The sequence below is a fragment of the Podarcis filfolensis genome, assembly GCF_964270895.1.
Source record: "Podarcis filfolensis genome assembly, chromosome: 12".
In the NCBI taxonomy this organism is placed as follows: Eukaryota; Metazoa; Chordata; class Lepidosauria; order Squamata; family Lacertidae; genus Podarcis; species Podarcis filfolensis.
Window position 1 is genome coordinate 12,246,122 of NC_139614.1, and position 15,275 is coordinate 12,261,396.

The following is a 15,275-nucleotide window of genomic DNA, read 5'->3' on the forward strand; positions in this document are numbered from 1 at the left end:
TCACAAAAGGTAGGTTTTGCGGAGAGAGAGACACAGACAGACACAGAGTGGGGAGGCAAGGCCACCTGGTGAGTTTCATGTGAGCAGGTATTTGAACCCAGATCTTATTAGGCCAAGTCTAACACTCAAAGTACTTTACAACAGTTACTCACCACACTGTGCAGAAAACACACAACCTTGCAAATCTCAAAAGGCTAATTTCTGTTGACCAGAGCCAGGATGGCCAGCAGGTTGGATCTGGGCCTATAGCAATTATACTGGGCACCTGACAATTCAAACCCACCCTTTCACTCATAAGGCAATACAGCACAACACTAGCAGGTTGTAAGGAACGGAGATAGTCTACACTTTATCATGATACCTCTCTTTTTTTTATTTATTTTGAAGCAGGGCTATGTTTGAGCACACACAATTTATAACTGTGAAACGGTTAGAAGGCACCACTGTTATATTGGCATTGCTCTACCTAGAAAGAGGTCAGCTTGTTGTATATCAAAATACATTTATGGTGCCCAGAACACTGTCTGTAGAACGAAGTAGAACGAATGTAGAAATCGGCCAGGACTGCCCCTGTTTACAAGTCCAGTTTAAAGATACAGAACCATACAAAGAGAGGAGCCTGGGATTCACTTGCCAACACCTAGATAGCAGATTGAGTAAGCTACACACGCCACCTGGTTTGAGTCTTCCTGCCTGCTCAACCAGAATGAGATGTATTGCAATTCTATTTAAATTACAGTAATTGTTTTAAATTTCCATCTATGCCTAGCATTTAGCATGTGCACTTTTTATGCAAATGTGTTCCAGTTTCTCCTCTTTTTTAAAAGGGATGCATTTCCCTCTTGTGTATGTGTGTGTGATATGCAAGTAGCCACCCTACTCCTGGTTCCAGATAATGCCATATAACATATGGAGAAGAGAAGCCAGAGGTAAATGTAGGACAAGGAATACCTTTAGTTAAAGCGCATCCAGATGGCTCAAGTAAATGAGATGTGTCATGCATGACAGTAGAAAGCAAAAGGAGAATGAACCATACGGTCAAGCTAGAGGGAAAATTCCGTCACAGTGTGGCAATCAGTTATCATCTGAGCATGAAAGCAAAACATAGCTGCTGAACTTTCTCCAGCAGAAATCTTTCTGAGCTCTGTAGCACAGGTCCACACCTACCAAAATTGTGTCTCCATTTAATGCTAACTCTGAGACTTCAGAGGAAGAACAGGTACCCTCAAAATCTTAGGCAAACATTTACTTTGTGACCCCCAATAATGCAGTAAGTATCTGACCGCCACTGAGGACACTGGATGCTTCTAGACAGCATCTGTGGAGCAATTTGGCATTCTGTCTCAAGGTCATTTTAGGACACATTTCTCTTCAGATCACTGGTTTAATACAACACAGCAGCTCCTCCACAGTTATGAGGGCTTAAGGGGGGCAGCTGTCCAACCTGATCTCACAGAAGCTTCAAACTTGTGCTTCAGAGAATATTCATCCCTTGTATATTATGAATAAGCACAGGGAAATTAAGAACAGAATCTGAGAAGCATTGTTTGATTACTTATCTCAATGGGTTGTTTACTCTTATATTCAAGATATCACACCTTCCAGACAATGGAAGGACCAGGAGGACATCTGTATTTCCCACATCAATGCATTGATGTTTATTTACTTAGAAGTACAACGAACCATTTCCCTAAAACTGTGTACATGCTATGCCTTTAAAGTACATTCAAAACACACGGTTTCCCTCAAAGAGTTCTGAGCACTGTAATTTGTTGAGGGTTGCTGGAAATTGTAACTCTGGGAGAGGTAAACTATAGGGCCCAGAATTCTTTGAGGGGAAAATGTGCTTCACATGCACTTTAAAGGTATAGTGTGTGTGCAGCCTTCATTTGTTCTAATACTGTGGCATTAACAAAACCCCCAAATTTCTGCCAACAATGTTGGGAACTGCACTCTGCCATGAACCTTTTCCAACTCAGGGGGACAAAGCGGGGGGTGGGGGTGGATTTTCCAGCTTTGTCTTCCATGGTTCTGCCCATACTTCCAGAATCCAAAGCTTCATCTGCCAAACCCCATTACTGGGCCTACATGAAAGCTCCTCACCATTTGCTTGGTACTGGAGCAAATTTTGCTACTGCTCCTTAGCAATGCTATTCCCGATCTCCTGTGTCACCAACCATAATCAAAGAAGAGTTCACTGTCACAGAAGGGGAGTCAATGCAAGCTCATTTCCTTAGAACAGGTGTGGGCAATCTGACTTCAATGTTGTTGGAGTAAAACACCCAGCGTTCCTGATTCTTGGCCATGCAGGCAGAGGTTGATGGGATTTGAGAGTCTCTAGTTTAAAATATTTCTTCTTATAAACTAAAAAGTGTATTTTGGCAGCAGCATAGCGTGGTTTGCCGACGACCAGGGCACGGAGGGTGAATGGAACCCCTGCGCCAGCTCAGTCCTTGATGCTGACGCTGCCAGAGCGCCCCCTATAAAGCCAAGTGGGGCCACATTATGCCACTTGCGGGGGGTTAGCTAGCCAATGTGGCCCTTGGCAGGTGAAACCTGTGGAGAGGAGGGCAGGGCTGGGAGTCGCCCCTTCCCCACCTTCATCCTAGTCCGCTCACTGTCTGGGGAGCATGTCAAGTGAGCAAGCGCTGGCCAGGCAGCCATTCAGCAAGGGGGCCAGGGATGCGGTGGGAAGGCCAGGCTGGGCTCCAGGGCCCAGAGACACCACTCAGCAGCAGGCAGGGAAGGATGGGGAACTTGGGGTGAGCCCTGCCAGGACATTCCTGGGTGGGATGGGGATCCCCGCAAAAGCCAAACCTTTGTGGGGGCACCTTGTTTGTGCCCCCTCAAAATTGCATGCCCGTGGCCACAGCCCCCTTGCCCCACCCACGCCCTGATTTTAGGGCCTTGCTAGACTGAATATTGCAGCCAAGGTTCTTCTCAGTTTTATGGATGAAGCACCCAGGGCTGTGCTTTTAACACCCAAAGGCATGTGTGAGGGAAAGAAAACCTTCCCCACCCCCTCCAACTGAATAATGGACCATTGCAAAGTCAAGTAGGGAAGGGGGACAATTACCTGCATCCCCCTTTTATGTTTAATTTTTAACACACACACACACCCCGATTTATGCAGGAATGGGGCAAATAAACATTTCTACCATGGCTGGCCCAAAATATTTTTGGTGCCTAAGACAGCAGTAGATAACATCCTCCTCCCAATTAAGGTACATAGTACCTAAGGCTGGCTATATTTTGGTACTTGAAGCAGGAAAAAACTACCTCCTTTGCAGTAAAGATACTACCACAACACATTAAATTTCTTGACAGTAAAAACTGTCTGTCTGAGAGCCGGCACTCTCTTGCCAAATGATAGGACCAGTCCAATGATCATTTTATAGTGCTCCTTAAGGCTGGTTGATTTAGACTGATGCTGGCTGTGTGCAGCCACTAACAAAAAGTCCTCACAAGTTTATTAACACTCCCCAGCCAGGCAGCAGCATGAGTTTATATGGGAGGTTATGAAAGTTCATAGCATCAGGTTGACTTGTCAAGTAGAGGGCTTTTTTCTGCTTTTGTTTCAGTTGTATATCAAAGTACTTGGGCACTTCCCAACAAGTCCTATGACTTTGGACCAAGTCCGAATTGTCAAAAACCCATTGGAAACATTTACTGCTTGTGCAGGCATTTTTCCACAGTGAACAATTACGCACAAAGAGTTCAGCCTTGCATTCCAAAGCCAAGAGTCTCTTCAACCCCCACCCACCTCAGTCTCATCCTCTGATCTCAGACATGACGATGACAGGATAAACACAGCCTCCTTGATCAGTGGGGCTTCAAAAGCATCGTTGCTCTGGGAAGTCAAGAGCAGATCTTTTTTGTGCTCACATACCTCACCCGTGGCATTCAATTAGGGAAGAAAAGCTACCTGCCTGGAGCAAATAAAATTTTTGTCTTTGTACTGTAGACTGGCTTTGCATGCGCTCAGATCCTGCTCTCCACCATCCATCCAGGCAGGCAAGAGGCATCATCTAAATTCAAGGACACATTCCAGCGAGGCCAAAAACACTCATGGAGGGTGTGAAGTAGCTCTGTTGAGTGTGGCCTGCGAAGAGGGGGTGTAACTCAGGAGAAGAGTCCCATTTATCCTCTGGGCCTGAGGTTCCCCAACGTTGCCTAAATGCTGTCTCACCTTGAAGTAAGCCCCATTGAACCTAACAGGATTTACTTCTGGGTAGACATAGACAGGATTGTGCCAGGAGTGCACTGAGTGGAATTTTAGACATTTTCCTTCAGTGCCATTTGCAAGAGATCAGAATGAGGTGGCCTTCTAGCCCTCGTGAACAAACAATCCCATTGTTTGGTTTTGGGACCAATCTACATGTTTGCTTCTGAGGTGATACAGTGCATGGAATGCAGCTTTGCCGCCTGACGTTGATATGGGGCATCGTTTGTCTGAAATGAACCATACGTGAAAATTACCTAAGCAGACAAAACCTTTCAAAATCAGTGGGTTCCCCTAAATACCCCTGATGTAATTCTGGAGATTTTCACTTGGGACTATTTCAACAACCTAATGGACAACCTGGGGCCCTTCAGAGCTTGTTGGACAACAGTCCCCATCATTCCTGATCTCTGGACACACTGGATGGGTCTGATGGGAGTTGCAGCCCAACAAGAAGATCTGGAGGGCCCCAGGTTGGCCAACCTTCAGATAGGAGTTCCCTGACATAAAGCACCAATGTGTATTTCTCAGCTAATGACATACTAAGAAGAAAAGTTATTTGTCCTCCCAGTGCCCTGCCTAGACCCGGGTTAGGGCACTTTTTTGTTATTTGTCCATGGGACCAAGAATGGGCGTATCCCAGTTAATATTTCATAGGTGTCAATCTAGGAATGCGATAGCCATGATCTTCATTTATATCTTATGCTCCTCAGGGCAGTTCACAACATAAGCAATGCCAATTCCATAAAACAATTACAAACACACACAGGGTTAGTACTTAAAATAATCACCGTTGATTCAAATGGCTGCAACCTGGGAATAAACTACTTTGTTTCTGAGTAAACATACATAGGATTGGGCTGATCAAATCTGATAAAGCCCATCTCATAGTAACAGGTAAACTGAGAGGGGGCTAGCTGGGGGGGGAGGACAAAAGAAAGCCATTCACCCTACAGCATGAACAAAATCTTGCTTTCTCAAAAGTATGGGAAATCAAAATATTTCCAAAATATATACAGCTCATCATAGGAAACAAGCACTATTCAGCTCAAGCACAGCACTCTCTTGACAAAGCAACCGAGTGTCCAGCTCTTTCAACAATTAAACCCATTAGAGGAGTCATCAGCCCTGTTGCTAAGAAGGTGAATTTTTAGCCAAGCTTTAAGGCGAGTCAGTTCATAAACCAAGAAATTCAGTTCCCTCTCAGACTGTCAAGCAATAGGAACAATAGAGATTACAAACAGAACATTAACATGAAGAGGCAGGCAGGCAGTCTCCCCATTCATTCTCACGGTAAGCTGAAAGAAAGCAAGATTCTGTGGAAATAACAGAGGGTTCAGAAACGCCTATTGAGAAAAACATTCAGACAACTGGATAGCTGACCCTTCAGAAAATGATCACGGGGAATTAAATCGCCTTGTAATTACTGAACGGAGGAGGTCAAATAGGGGAAAAGTGAGATGAGACTGATCAGATTGCGCTAGGTAATAAAATTACTCACCTGAAAATATCATTTGGACTTGTCAGCAGACATTCTCACCTACTCACATCATGTAGGCTAGGAAGCTTCATATTTTAGTAATTAAAAAATAAATAAAGGACGTGGCTTGTGCCTGCTCAGCCACTACTTCGCCGGAGGAGAGTTTTGCTGCTAATGCTGGGATGGCTTGGGAGCAAAGACGACAGGCACACAGTATGCAGGCGTGTCTTGCAGGAATGCGAGGCTTAGTGCCTGCTCCTTTGTGCAATACTTTTGCAAAAGGCAAGGAAGGCTTATTAGTTACTGAGCCTTATTTGCTCCCCTGCTGAGCTGCTTTGTATTCCAGCTTGGGTTTTTTCCACTCCGACATACACACTTGCAGTGCCAGACTCAGATGCTGCTACACAAAAGATCCCCCGACTGCTCTGGTTTGCTGGGAAGGAAGCATTAGCCTCTCAGTGGCACATCCTGATGGCTTGGACTAATTTCCTATTTTAAGGTGGAATACTGCTCATACTCTGACATGTAATTTGGCTACACACGAAGCTGGATTTTACACACTGAGAGATTGTTTTCTATATCTGTTCTCTTTAGATATTTGAAATCTGGGTGGTTGTTTTTTTAAAAAAAGTGAAATGAAACTCTGAATTGCCTTCTGACATGATCTTTCTCTCTCTGGTTCCAATCCTGAACAGTATTTCCTTCATAGTGAAGAATGTTCCAACATTCTGCTTTGAGGATTGTGTGGAATCAACCTATATCCTAGAGATTATTGTTCTCACTGATGGTGTAGTCAGTCCAGTTATCTCCAACCTTGGGTTCTCAATGCTGTTAGACTACAATTCCTGTCATCCTTGACCATTAGATAAGCTACTAGGATGACAGGAATTGCAGTCCAACAACATCTGGAGACTCAAGGTTTGAAGAACACTGGTGGAGGTCAGGGATGGGGAACCAGTGGTTGTCTAGATGTTGTTAGCCTTTAGGTCCCATCCTTGATCACTGGCCATGTATGTTCCTGGAGCTCCTTGGTATTTTTAAATATATAACTTGGTATTTTAAATTATATAACCATCTGATCAACATAAGTTACCCCTCTCATTCTCCTTCTGTGTTATTTCTTCAGTAAAAATAAACCAGATCTTTAGTGTATGAAGAGATGATGAAGATGAATTCAATTTTTAACCACCCTTCACCATGTGGTCTGAGGATAGGTTCCAGTAAATTAAACATACAATATTAAAACGGTAGAAAGCAAATTACAGTCACAAGAATAGGGCAAGTTCTAAAAAACTATTTCTCAAGTGTCGAAGGCCAGGTAAAGAAGTGCACCTTCAGCATACAATGGAAACTCAATAGTGAAGGCACCAAACATACCTCTGGGGAGGGAATTCCGTAACATGGGGGTTGACACAAAGAACGCCTTCTCCTGGGGCAACCCCTCAAACTTCTGTGGGCAGTGGAACTACTAAGTGGGCACCCACTCTTCTGAACTGATCATGTGCACTGGGCAAGAAAGAATATTTCAATATGCAATTTTGATTCTCTGAAGGTATCTCATGTTTTGTATAGCTTTGAAATTTTCATGCTGTTAGATCGATACTTGAGGAATTAGAAGTTGAATCTGTTAATTACCCAGTTGCGTACAGACTAATTAGAGACCAAGGAGTGTGGGGAAACCGAAAAAAGTAGCTTCAGGTTGCATTCCTTTAGCTACTAACCTCCCAAGGAGACATATATAGGATTGGCCGAGTCAGGCGCATATACAGTATAATCCAGGGGTCAGCAAGGCTTATCAGGCATGGGCCAGATCACTCCCACGGACATCCTCCGTGGGTCGGACCAAAATCCTGGAAATTGCGCCTGCGCATGCCCAGATGCTGAAAATCATGCCTGCACAGAAGCAATTTCCGGCACCACAGACATGAGCAGACGCGATTACCGGCATCTGGACATGCGCAGAAGCAATTTCCAGAGCCGTGGAAGAGTCCCCGTGTCACGCTGTGCCAGTTTAGTGCAGCACGCGGGGACTCACCAAGTGGGCGGTTCGGTTTGGGGGCAGCTCGGGGGCCGGTTATACAGCCTCAGTGGGCTGCTTCCGGCCCATGGGCCTTAGGTTGCTGACACCTGCAGTAATCCTTCGTATGTCTACTCAGAAGTAAACTGCATTGCATTCAACAGGTCTTATTCACAGGTAAATGCACAGTGGATTACAGCCTTAATCCCATTGATTTCTGTGGTTTTAAATCTGTAATCATCACAGGTTTAATCCTATAGAGATCAATGGGATTAAGGTAGAAATGTAATGGATGTAATGCAATGGTCTTAACACTGTGATGTATTTGTAATGGATCAGGGCCAAGGTAGGCTGCCTATATCAGTGGAAGCTGAGTATTCTGCCCCCCCCCCCGCACGTTTTGTTAAAATAAGAGCAGCATACACCCTCCTTCTTCCAAACTGGGGAAGGAGGTGTAGGCAAGAGAAGCCCGGAAACCTAAGAAAACACTGTCAAATGAGAGAAGTTGTGAAACTTCCTACTGAGAAAGCTCTGGCCAATTATTTGGCTGGAACAAGTGCCCCAGTCATTTCTCATTCGCCTTAATGACTCAAGAACCATTTCCCCCCTCCTACATCATTAGAAAATTAAGTCATCTGGTTGCAATGGGGCTAAGGGAAAAGGACAGTGAAGTAAACGGAGAAAAGCAATGTCTTGACGACCTTGTCTATGGTGTAATTTTCTATATACATGTATGATGGACACCTGAGACACAACCTATAAAGGTACAAGCCTGGTGTAGAAAGAGTTGGTGTGGATTTTAATTCTCCAATTCAACTCTCACTTCCACTAGGACAGATAGTGGCCTCTGGCCATCTAAATATTGTTGGACTCCAACTCCCACCAGCCCCAACTAGCACAGCTAATGACCTGGGATGATGGGAGATGTAGTTCTTGTATAGTCCCAGGGATATGGGAGCTGTAGTTCTCCACCCCTGTACTAGGAATCCACTGGCTGGCCACAGACAAGCCACTGCCTTTTAGCCTCAGGCCTCTCCTGTGTTTGGCGGATAATGAATCTTGCCTACCTTATAGCACTGCTAGGAGGATTACATAGATCATTCTCCTCCAACCTGGTGTCTTCCAGATGCTTTGAACTATAATCCCTGGCCACTGGTCAAGCTGGCTGCTGATGGGAACTGCAGTCCAAAACATCTGGAGGGCACCAAGTTAGGAAAACAGACACACGTGTGAAGTGCTCTGAATACACAAGTACTTTATTAATGCCAAGTTTTATGACGATTCTGTAAGAATATTCCAAACTGAGCAAGGCTAGTCATAGCTGCAATGCGGCTATTCAGAGGCAAAAATATCCACATTTGATGGAAATATGCACATGCACAGGGTGAAAGGGCATCTGAGTGATGCATGTTTGTGTGTGAATAGGGGGGAAATGGGTATGTCATTTCCAGTTTCTCTGAGGTTCTCATTTTCCAGTCTAAAGTTCAGTTCTCCACATTTCCGCATCAGTTTGCATTTTTAAAAAATCTTCATGATAATTCAACAGTATTTTAACGTGAATTTCTCCCAATATACACATTTTTGATGTTATTTTCACTAATATATCCAGTTTTGCACACGTATCTCAAGAGCTGCATTGCAAAATTCAGTGGTGTAAATCTTGTGCTTTGGTTCACATACTCTTTTGGAATGTGCACACTAGGTAGATTCACCTTTAAATATGAACCGCATTGGACTTCTCCCCCATTCCTCTCTGAGTGAATCATCCCTACCTCTTCTTTGTTCAAATAACACCTGCCCTTTCTAGTTTTCTACTCTGTAAAACCCATTCTCCTTTTTAGCCATTACATGGCAGCATTTCGGTTGTCAGGATGCTGTTGCCAAGGGAGATAGAATAGATGTGCAGCTGTTTTTTCTTCTACCACCACTTAGATTTGCTATTTACCTGACAGTGTGGCCTTTGGCTGTTGAGCGCATCACAGTTAACGCTCTAAGGCATTTCGGAGGAATCGTGGCAATGGCATAATGGCTCCCCAGCATGAAGTACAGCTTGCACAGGACCCTATTGGGTGAAGGGTTTTGTTTTATGTCACAAAGGCTGACTCAGAATGTCGAAAGTAGTGGCAGTATGAGGGTAGGAAAGAATCAAAGAGAAAGTAAAAGTGGGTTCGGTTGCCTTATCTTTAACCCATTTCGGACATCTAAATATGACTGTTTACATGCATCTGAAATGTGTGAATCTGGGGTGGGAAACGTCAGTTCCAGGGCCTGGTGACAAGGTGTAGAGACAAGACACTTGCAAAAATCTCCAGTCTAGAAGGGTCCCATGTGTGCGTGTACGTACACACACACACACACAGTCTTCCAATGTCTCCCCAAGGAAATTTGACCTTTTAGGGGAAAGTTTCCCCCCTCCAGATTAGGATGTTTGCTTGCTGGTTGGTTTTCCTTCTAGCCTGCCCAGCCTCTTGTGAGACCACAAAAAACCTGTGTGCACCCACTCAGTCTGTTGTCTAGGTGCTAACCACAGATGGGCAAATTCTGGGCCCCATCGTATGAGTCTTTCTCTTTAAACCAGATTTGGATTGGAGAGCCCCTCAAAAAGAGGACTGTCCTTTGTCACAAGGGACACATGAACACCAAGGTAAAATTGCAGAACTTCTACAGGAGCCTACTCATTGTCTGGGCCTCAGTGATTTTATATCTCCTGAAGACTTTCAACTAAAGGAAGAAATTCACTGGAGCAGCATTCACAGAGGGGAGAAATCACAAAGGCAACATGCTACAGCAGCATTTGAAAAGGGACTTGAGAATTTGGCCTCCTAATAGTATGTGTCACTGCAGGTGTTACTAATACAGGGGCGATCACACCTCATTCTTCTGAAGGTCAGATGACCACTACAGGTATCATAAGTTATTCCTCTCCCACTTGATAAAGAGGACAACACAAGTGGTAAAGGAACAGATAGATTTTTGCCTTCCTCTGAAGACAGATACTGAACTAGAATAACGGATTGCCTAAGCTGATGCAGTAAATTGTGTGCTTTTACATAGAGCAGCCTCAGAGAGAACACTGGAACTGCTTCTGCTAATGAGGGCTAAAGCGCTTGGCATTTTAATAGAGAACCTTTATGATCCATTACTTGATTAATTAGATTTGGTAGTTGAGGGCTGAGAATACTGAAATAGCATCTGAAGTACCTCCACAATATCTGCTCTGCTGATTCCATGTGGCTGATAAACTAAAAATTCTTGATTCAATATGCAACCAAGCTGTGATTTATTTGGCAATATATTCGGTTTGACTGGTGGTTTATGTTTCCAGTGAGAAATGAATTCTCTTTTTGTAATTCGTTTAACTGTCCTTCACTACCACGGCACATTTCCTTTAGATACCAGAGTGCCTTGTGTGAATATTCATTAGCTAGGAGATGCTAAGGGCACGATCCAGTCAAACTTAAGCACTTTTAATTCTAACAGATTTCAGTAGGTGATATATACATTTGCTTAACTTGAGCTGAAATCTGTGGAGATTTTTATTTTCTAGATGCTCTTTTTTTTATTAAACTTTAAAAAAAAAATGGATGGATTCCAGTTGGCGCCTCTGCACTAACGGAAGGGCTATTGATTCATTTATAGCATCTGCTAATGGAAGAGGAGAGGAAATGCTTTTTTGCCCATTCCTTCTTCCACCTAACCTGTCCTGCACATCCCCTCCCACCCTATTCTGGAGGATCCAACCATTCTCTGGAGCTGATTTTCAGGGGAAGGGGGTAGATGCTACAAGGGGAGAGAACACAGGAAGATGTCTTCTATTGAATTAGACTATTGCTCCATCTAACCCAGTATTGTCTACACTGACTAGCAGTGATTTCAGGCAGGGGACATCTTCCTACCTGAAGTTGAACCTGGGACAAGTAAGCAAGACAAGTGCTCTGACACTTGAGCTATGACACTTACCCCCAAATTGCCTCCCCTTTTCTTTCATTGCTGGGTCCTTCTGAGAAATCAGAAGCTCTTCCCTGAGTGCAAAGGTGCTCACTGGATTCCACCCAACTATTTTACTGCCATCTCAGGGACCATTGTATTATGGAGAAATGCTGCAGAGCAGTAACAAATCAATCTGGCTTACAAAATGAATATGTAGGATACACAAACAATCTTCTTAACTATAAGTCATAAAACAAAAAATAGACTAACAATTAAACTTAAATTTTCAGTGTTGAAGAATGCATTTGTTTCTATAATGTTTTATGTTGTGAACTGCCCTGTGATCTTCAGACAGAGAGTGGTATACAAATTTAATAAATACTATTAAGGTAAAGGTAATGACCTCTGGATGGTTAAGTCCAGTTAAAGGTGACTATGGGGTTGCGGCACTCATCTCACTTTCAGGCCGAGGGAATTGGTGTTTGCCCACAGACAGCTTTCCGGGTCATGTGGCCAGCATGACTAAACCGCTTCTGGTGCAATGCGACACCGTGACGGAAGCCAGAGCATACGGAAACACCATTTACCTTCCTGCCACAGCAATACCTATTTATCAACTTGCACTGGTGTACTTCTGAACTGCTAGGTTGGCAGAAGCTGGGACAGAGCAACGGGAGCTCATCCCATCGCATGGAATCAAACCACTGACCTTCCAATTAGCAAGCCCAAGATGTTCAGTGGTTTAGACCACAGCGTCACATGCAGGGAAATAGTAGGGAAATACTACTACTACAACTAATACTACTGATATTAACAATAATACCACATAATCTAGCTCGAAAGAATCCCTCTATGCAAACTTAAGAGATCATGACCATGTCAGGCAGCCAGATAAATTATGTTTTATTGGTAAGAAGTCTTATACTGGACTCTGATTCTTCCTCCTTCAGTTTGGAAGGTTTTGCTTCTCTTTTAGATGAACCACAGCTTGCTGTGCCATTTGAACTTGATAAATTGGCTACTCCATGGATGGGAAACTTCAGGCTTGGAAGCCCAATGCGGCCCTCCATACCTCTCAATCTGGCCCTTGGGACTCTCACTGGGCCCCTCCAAAGGCAACAACACACACTGGCTGTGATCTGCACTCTCCTCAAGGGTTTCTGTCTAATGTGTCCTTGAACTGTGACAGTGCCCCTTGCTTGCTTGCCTGGATGGAGGATGGAAAGATGTGAGTGTGAAGAAACCTTGTATTTTTGCGTAGGTGGAACACAGCCTATTAAACAAAGGTTTATTTAATTATTCTACCCCTTTTTGCTTCTGGTCCTGCTATTGGCATGTGGCCCTTGGAAGGCTTTCCAGGTGGGAATGCAACCATCAGGCTGAAAAAAGTTCCCACTCCAGCTCTACTCCATATCATGACCCTTTACAACCAGTGTGGGGAACCTTTGCCCCTCCAGATGCTTCTGAACCACAACTCCATCATCCCTGGCCATTGGCCATGCTTGCTACAGCTGAAGGGAGCTATAGTTCAGCAACATCTGGAAGGTCAAAGGTTCCCTACCCCTGCTTTACAATAAGGAATATTGGATTTAGACTTTTTCTTTTTTACTAATAGCATGGTAAACATAGTATCATCTGAAATCTTGTTTGGTTAATTTGTTTAGTACTGTTTCGCAGGGGACGGCATCAAAAACTCCACAAAATATTAAAACACCAGCCTTCAGTTAACCACAACTTTCCATGATGGAATGCTCTCCAAACAAAACATTAAGGTGTCTTTGCACAACCCGTTTTTGCCGCTTTGATCCCCGCTCTTGGTTTTTTTACTGCCCTCATGCTGCACACTATTGATTTTTCATTGAAATCCTGGAAACATTAGCCATGTACTTGGAACATTCTGCTTCTCTTAGTTCTGAAAGGCTGCCTGTGGACTAGAAATAAAAACAGCTAAAGCCAAATGGGTATCAGAGGAGGGATTCATAAATATGAGGAACTCAGGACTCAGCTACATGTACAAGAGAAATGTGTAGCACAGCCTTCTGGGACTGGAGCACTTCAGGATGCAGGTGACCAACTGCATGACTGAGTGGTGCCTCCAAGTCAACCATGGGTTCTTGGGCAGACTGTTCTGTGATAATGGATGAGGGAGAAATGCAATTCAGTTTGCATTTAAAGGCGAACCTACCTAATTTGCACGAAACAATATATGAACCAAAACACAGCCATCTTTCAAAATCCACATTTCTCCAGCAAAGCAGTGTGCACAGAAATGGGTAAAGTGTGCATAAAAATGTATAGATTCATGGAAATAACATAACAATACACCAGGGAAAATTGCTTTGCAAAAATGTGCATTATTACACAAGATTAAATGCAATGTATGCATTAGGAGAAATTCAAAATAAAATGCTGATGAATTTCCTTGACGGTTATTTCTGCAGTTAACAACCTATTATAAAACACTGAATAGGACATGACCAAATACCAAAATTAAAACATTACAAATGAAAATCAAATACAAACTACAATAAAGATAACTGCATACTGATAAAACATTAGCAATAAAAATCAAACAGAAAACTGTAATAAAGGTTCCACATATCATTAGCAACAATTTATTTATTTTTGAATGCATATCCTGCCCTTCCTCCCTAATGAGTCTTCTGAGATAGAAGCTGCATTCTCTCCCTGCAGTACCATTTCCCAATCGTCCGCTTTACTCTCAAGCATGCCCACTAACCGTAACACAGCAAATCCCCAGCCAACTATTGGTCACAAAGCAAACATCTGGGGTTAGATCCCGACTAAGTTAGTTGTGCTTAATTCCTGTTGAAAGAGATGGGGTTCAAGTTACATCATGGTTAACCTGCCCTATTGATTTCAATGGGGCCTGAGATCAGTCGGCAGGCTGCTTATTCAATGTTTGCTCACACGTTGAGCACAATGATATTTACTTTGGGGTAAATGTGCATGAGATTTCACTGAGCCTCTGGAGCCAACTCAGAGGGCCCCAGGAGACTGCAATGTGTGATCCTTCTGAATGTCTGGCTCTGCTTTCAAATGAGACCACCCCCCCTCTTATTCTCTGTTAGCACCAAGGAATCTTCAAAAGCTGTATTGATTTTAGGGAATAGATACTAATGTCTCCATTTGCAAAGGACTGTTTCATCCATTAATCAATTAATCAAAAATGACTTTATTTCTGTATTGATCTACTGCTACCACCCTTGTTACAGGCCTCCCTGAATTATTACTATGCAATAATAAGAGCTGTGCAATTAAGAGTGGAGCAAACCTAATGACAAATTATAAACTGGGGATTTCAGTGGTTTGAACCAATTGCAATTAACACTGCTGCTGCAGAGTGGATATGCAGGCATTTCCTGCCCCCCCCATTAACTACACAAAATGTACCAAGCATAAAGTGGTTTGTGTGAAGAACTGAAACAAACAGGGGAGTCATGTCAGGCAGATGCTCCATTCATCCCCTTGCCTGAACTGAAGTGTCCAGATCCGATCATTATATTGGGGCTGTGTGCCACAAGCAAAACAGTGAAGCGTGCTCATGCCCCAGGGACATCAATGCAGCACAGCTGCATCCCACTGATGTCAACAGCAGTTGACAC

The 15,275-nt window shown here is 43.6% G+C and overlaps 1 protein-coding gene across 5 annotated transcripts in view; it reads right to left on the reverse strand.

Annotated features, from left to right (window-relative positions):
- Positions 1 to 15,275, reverse strand: part of TMEM108 (transmembrane protein 108) — a 184,573-nt gene that overhangs the window by 14,648 nt on the left and 154,650 nt on the right. Inside the window, exon 1 of one of the 5 annotated variants that reach the window (XM_083578129.1) lies at positions 5,724 to 6,094. The exons of the other annotated variants lie outside the window; for them this stretch is intronic. Coding sequence (XP_083434255.1) covers positions 5,724 to 5,736 — 13 coding nt within the window. The 5' untranslated portion in view covers positions 5,737 to 6,094. Of the gene's footprint in view, positions 1 to 5,723; positions 6,095 to 15,275 lie in introns of those variants that run through there. 5 annotated transcript variants of the gene reach the window in all.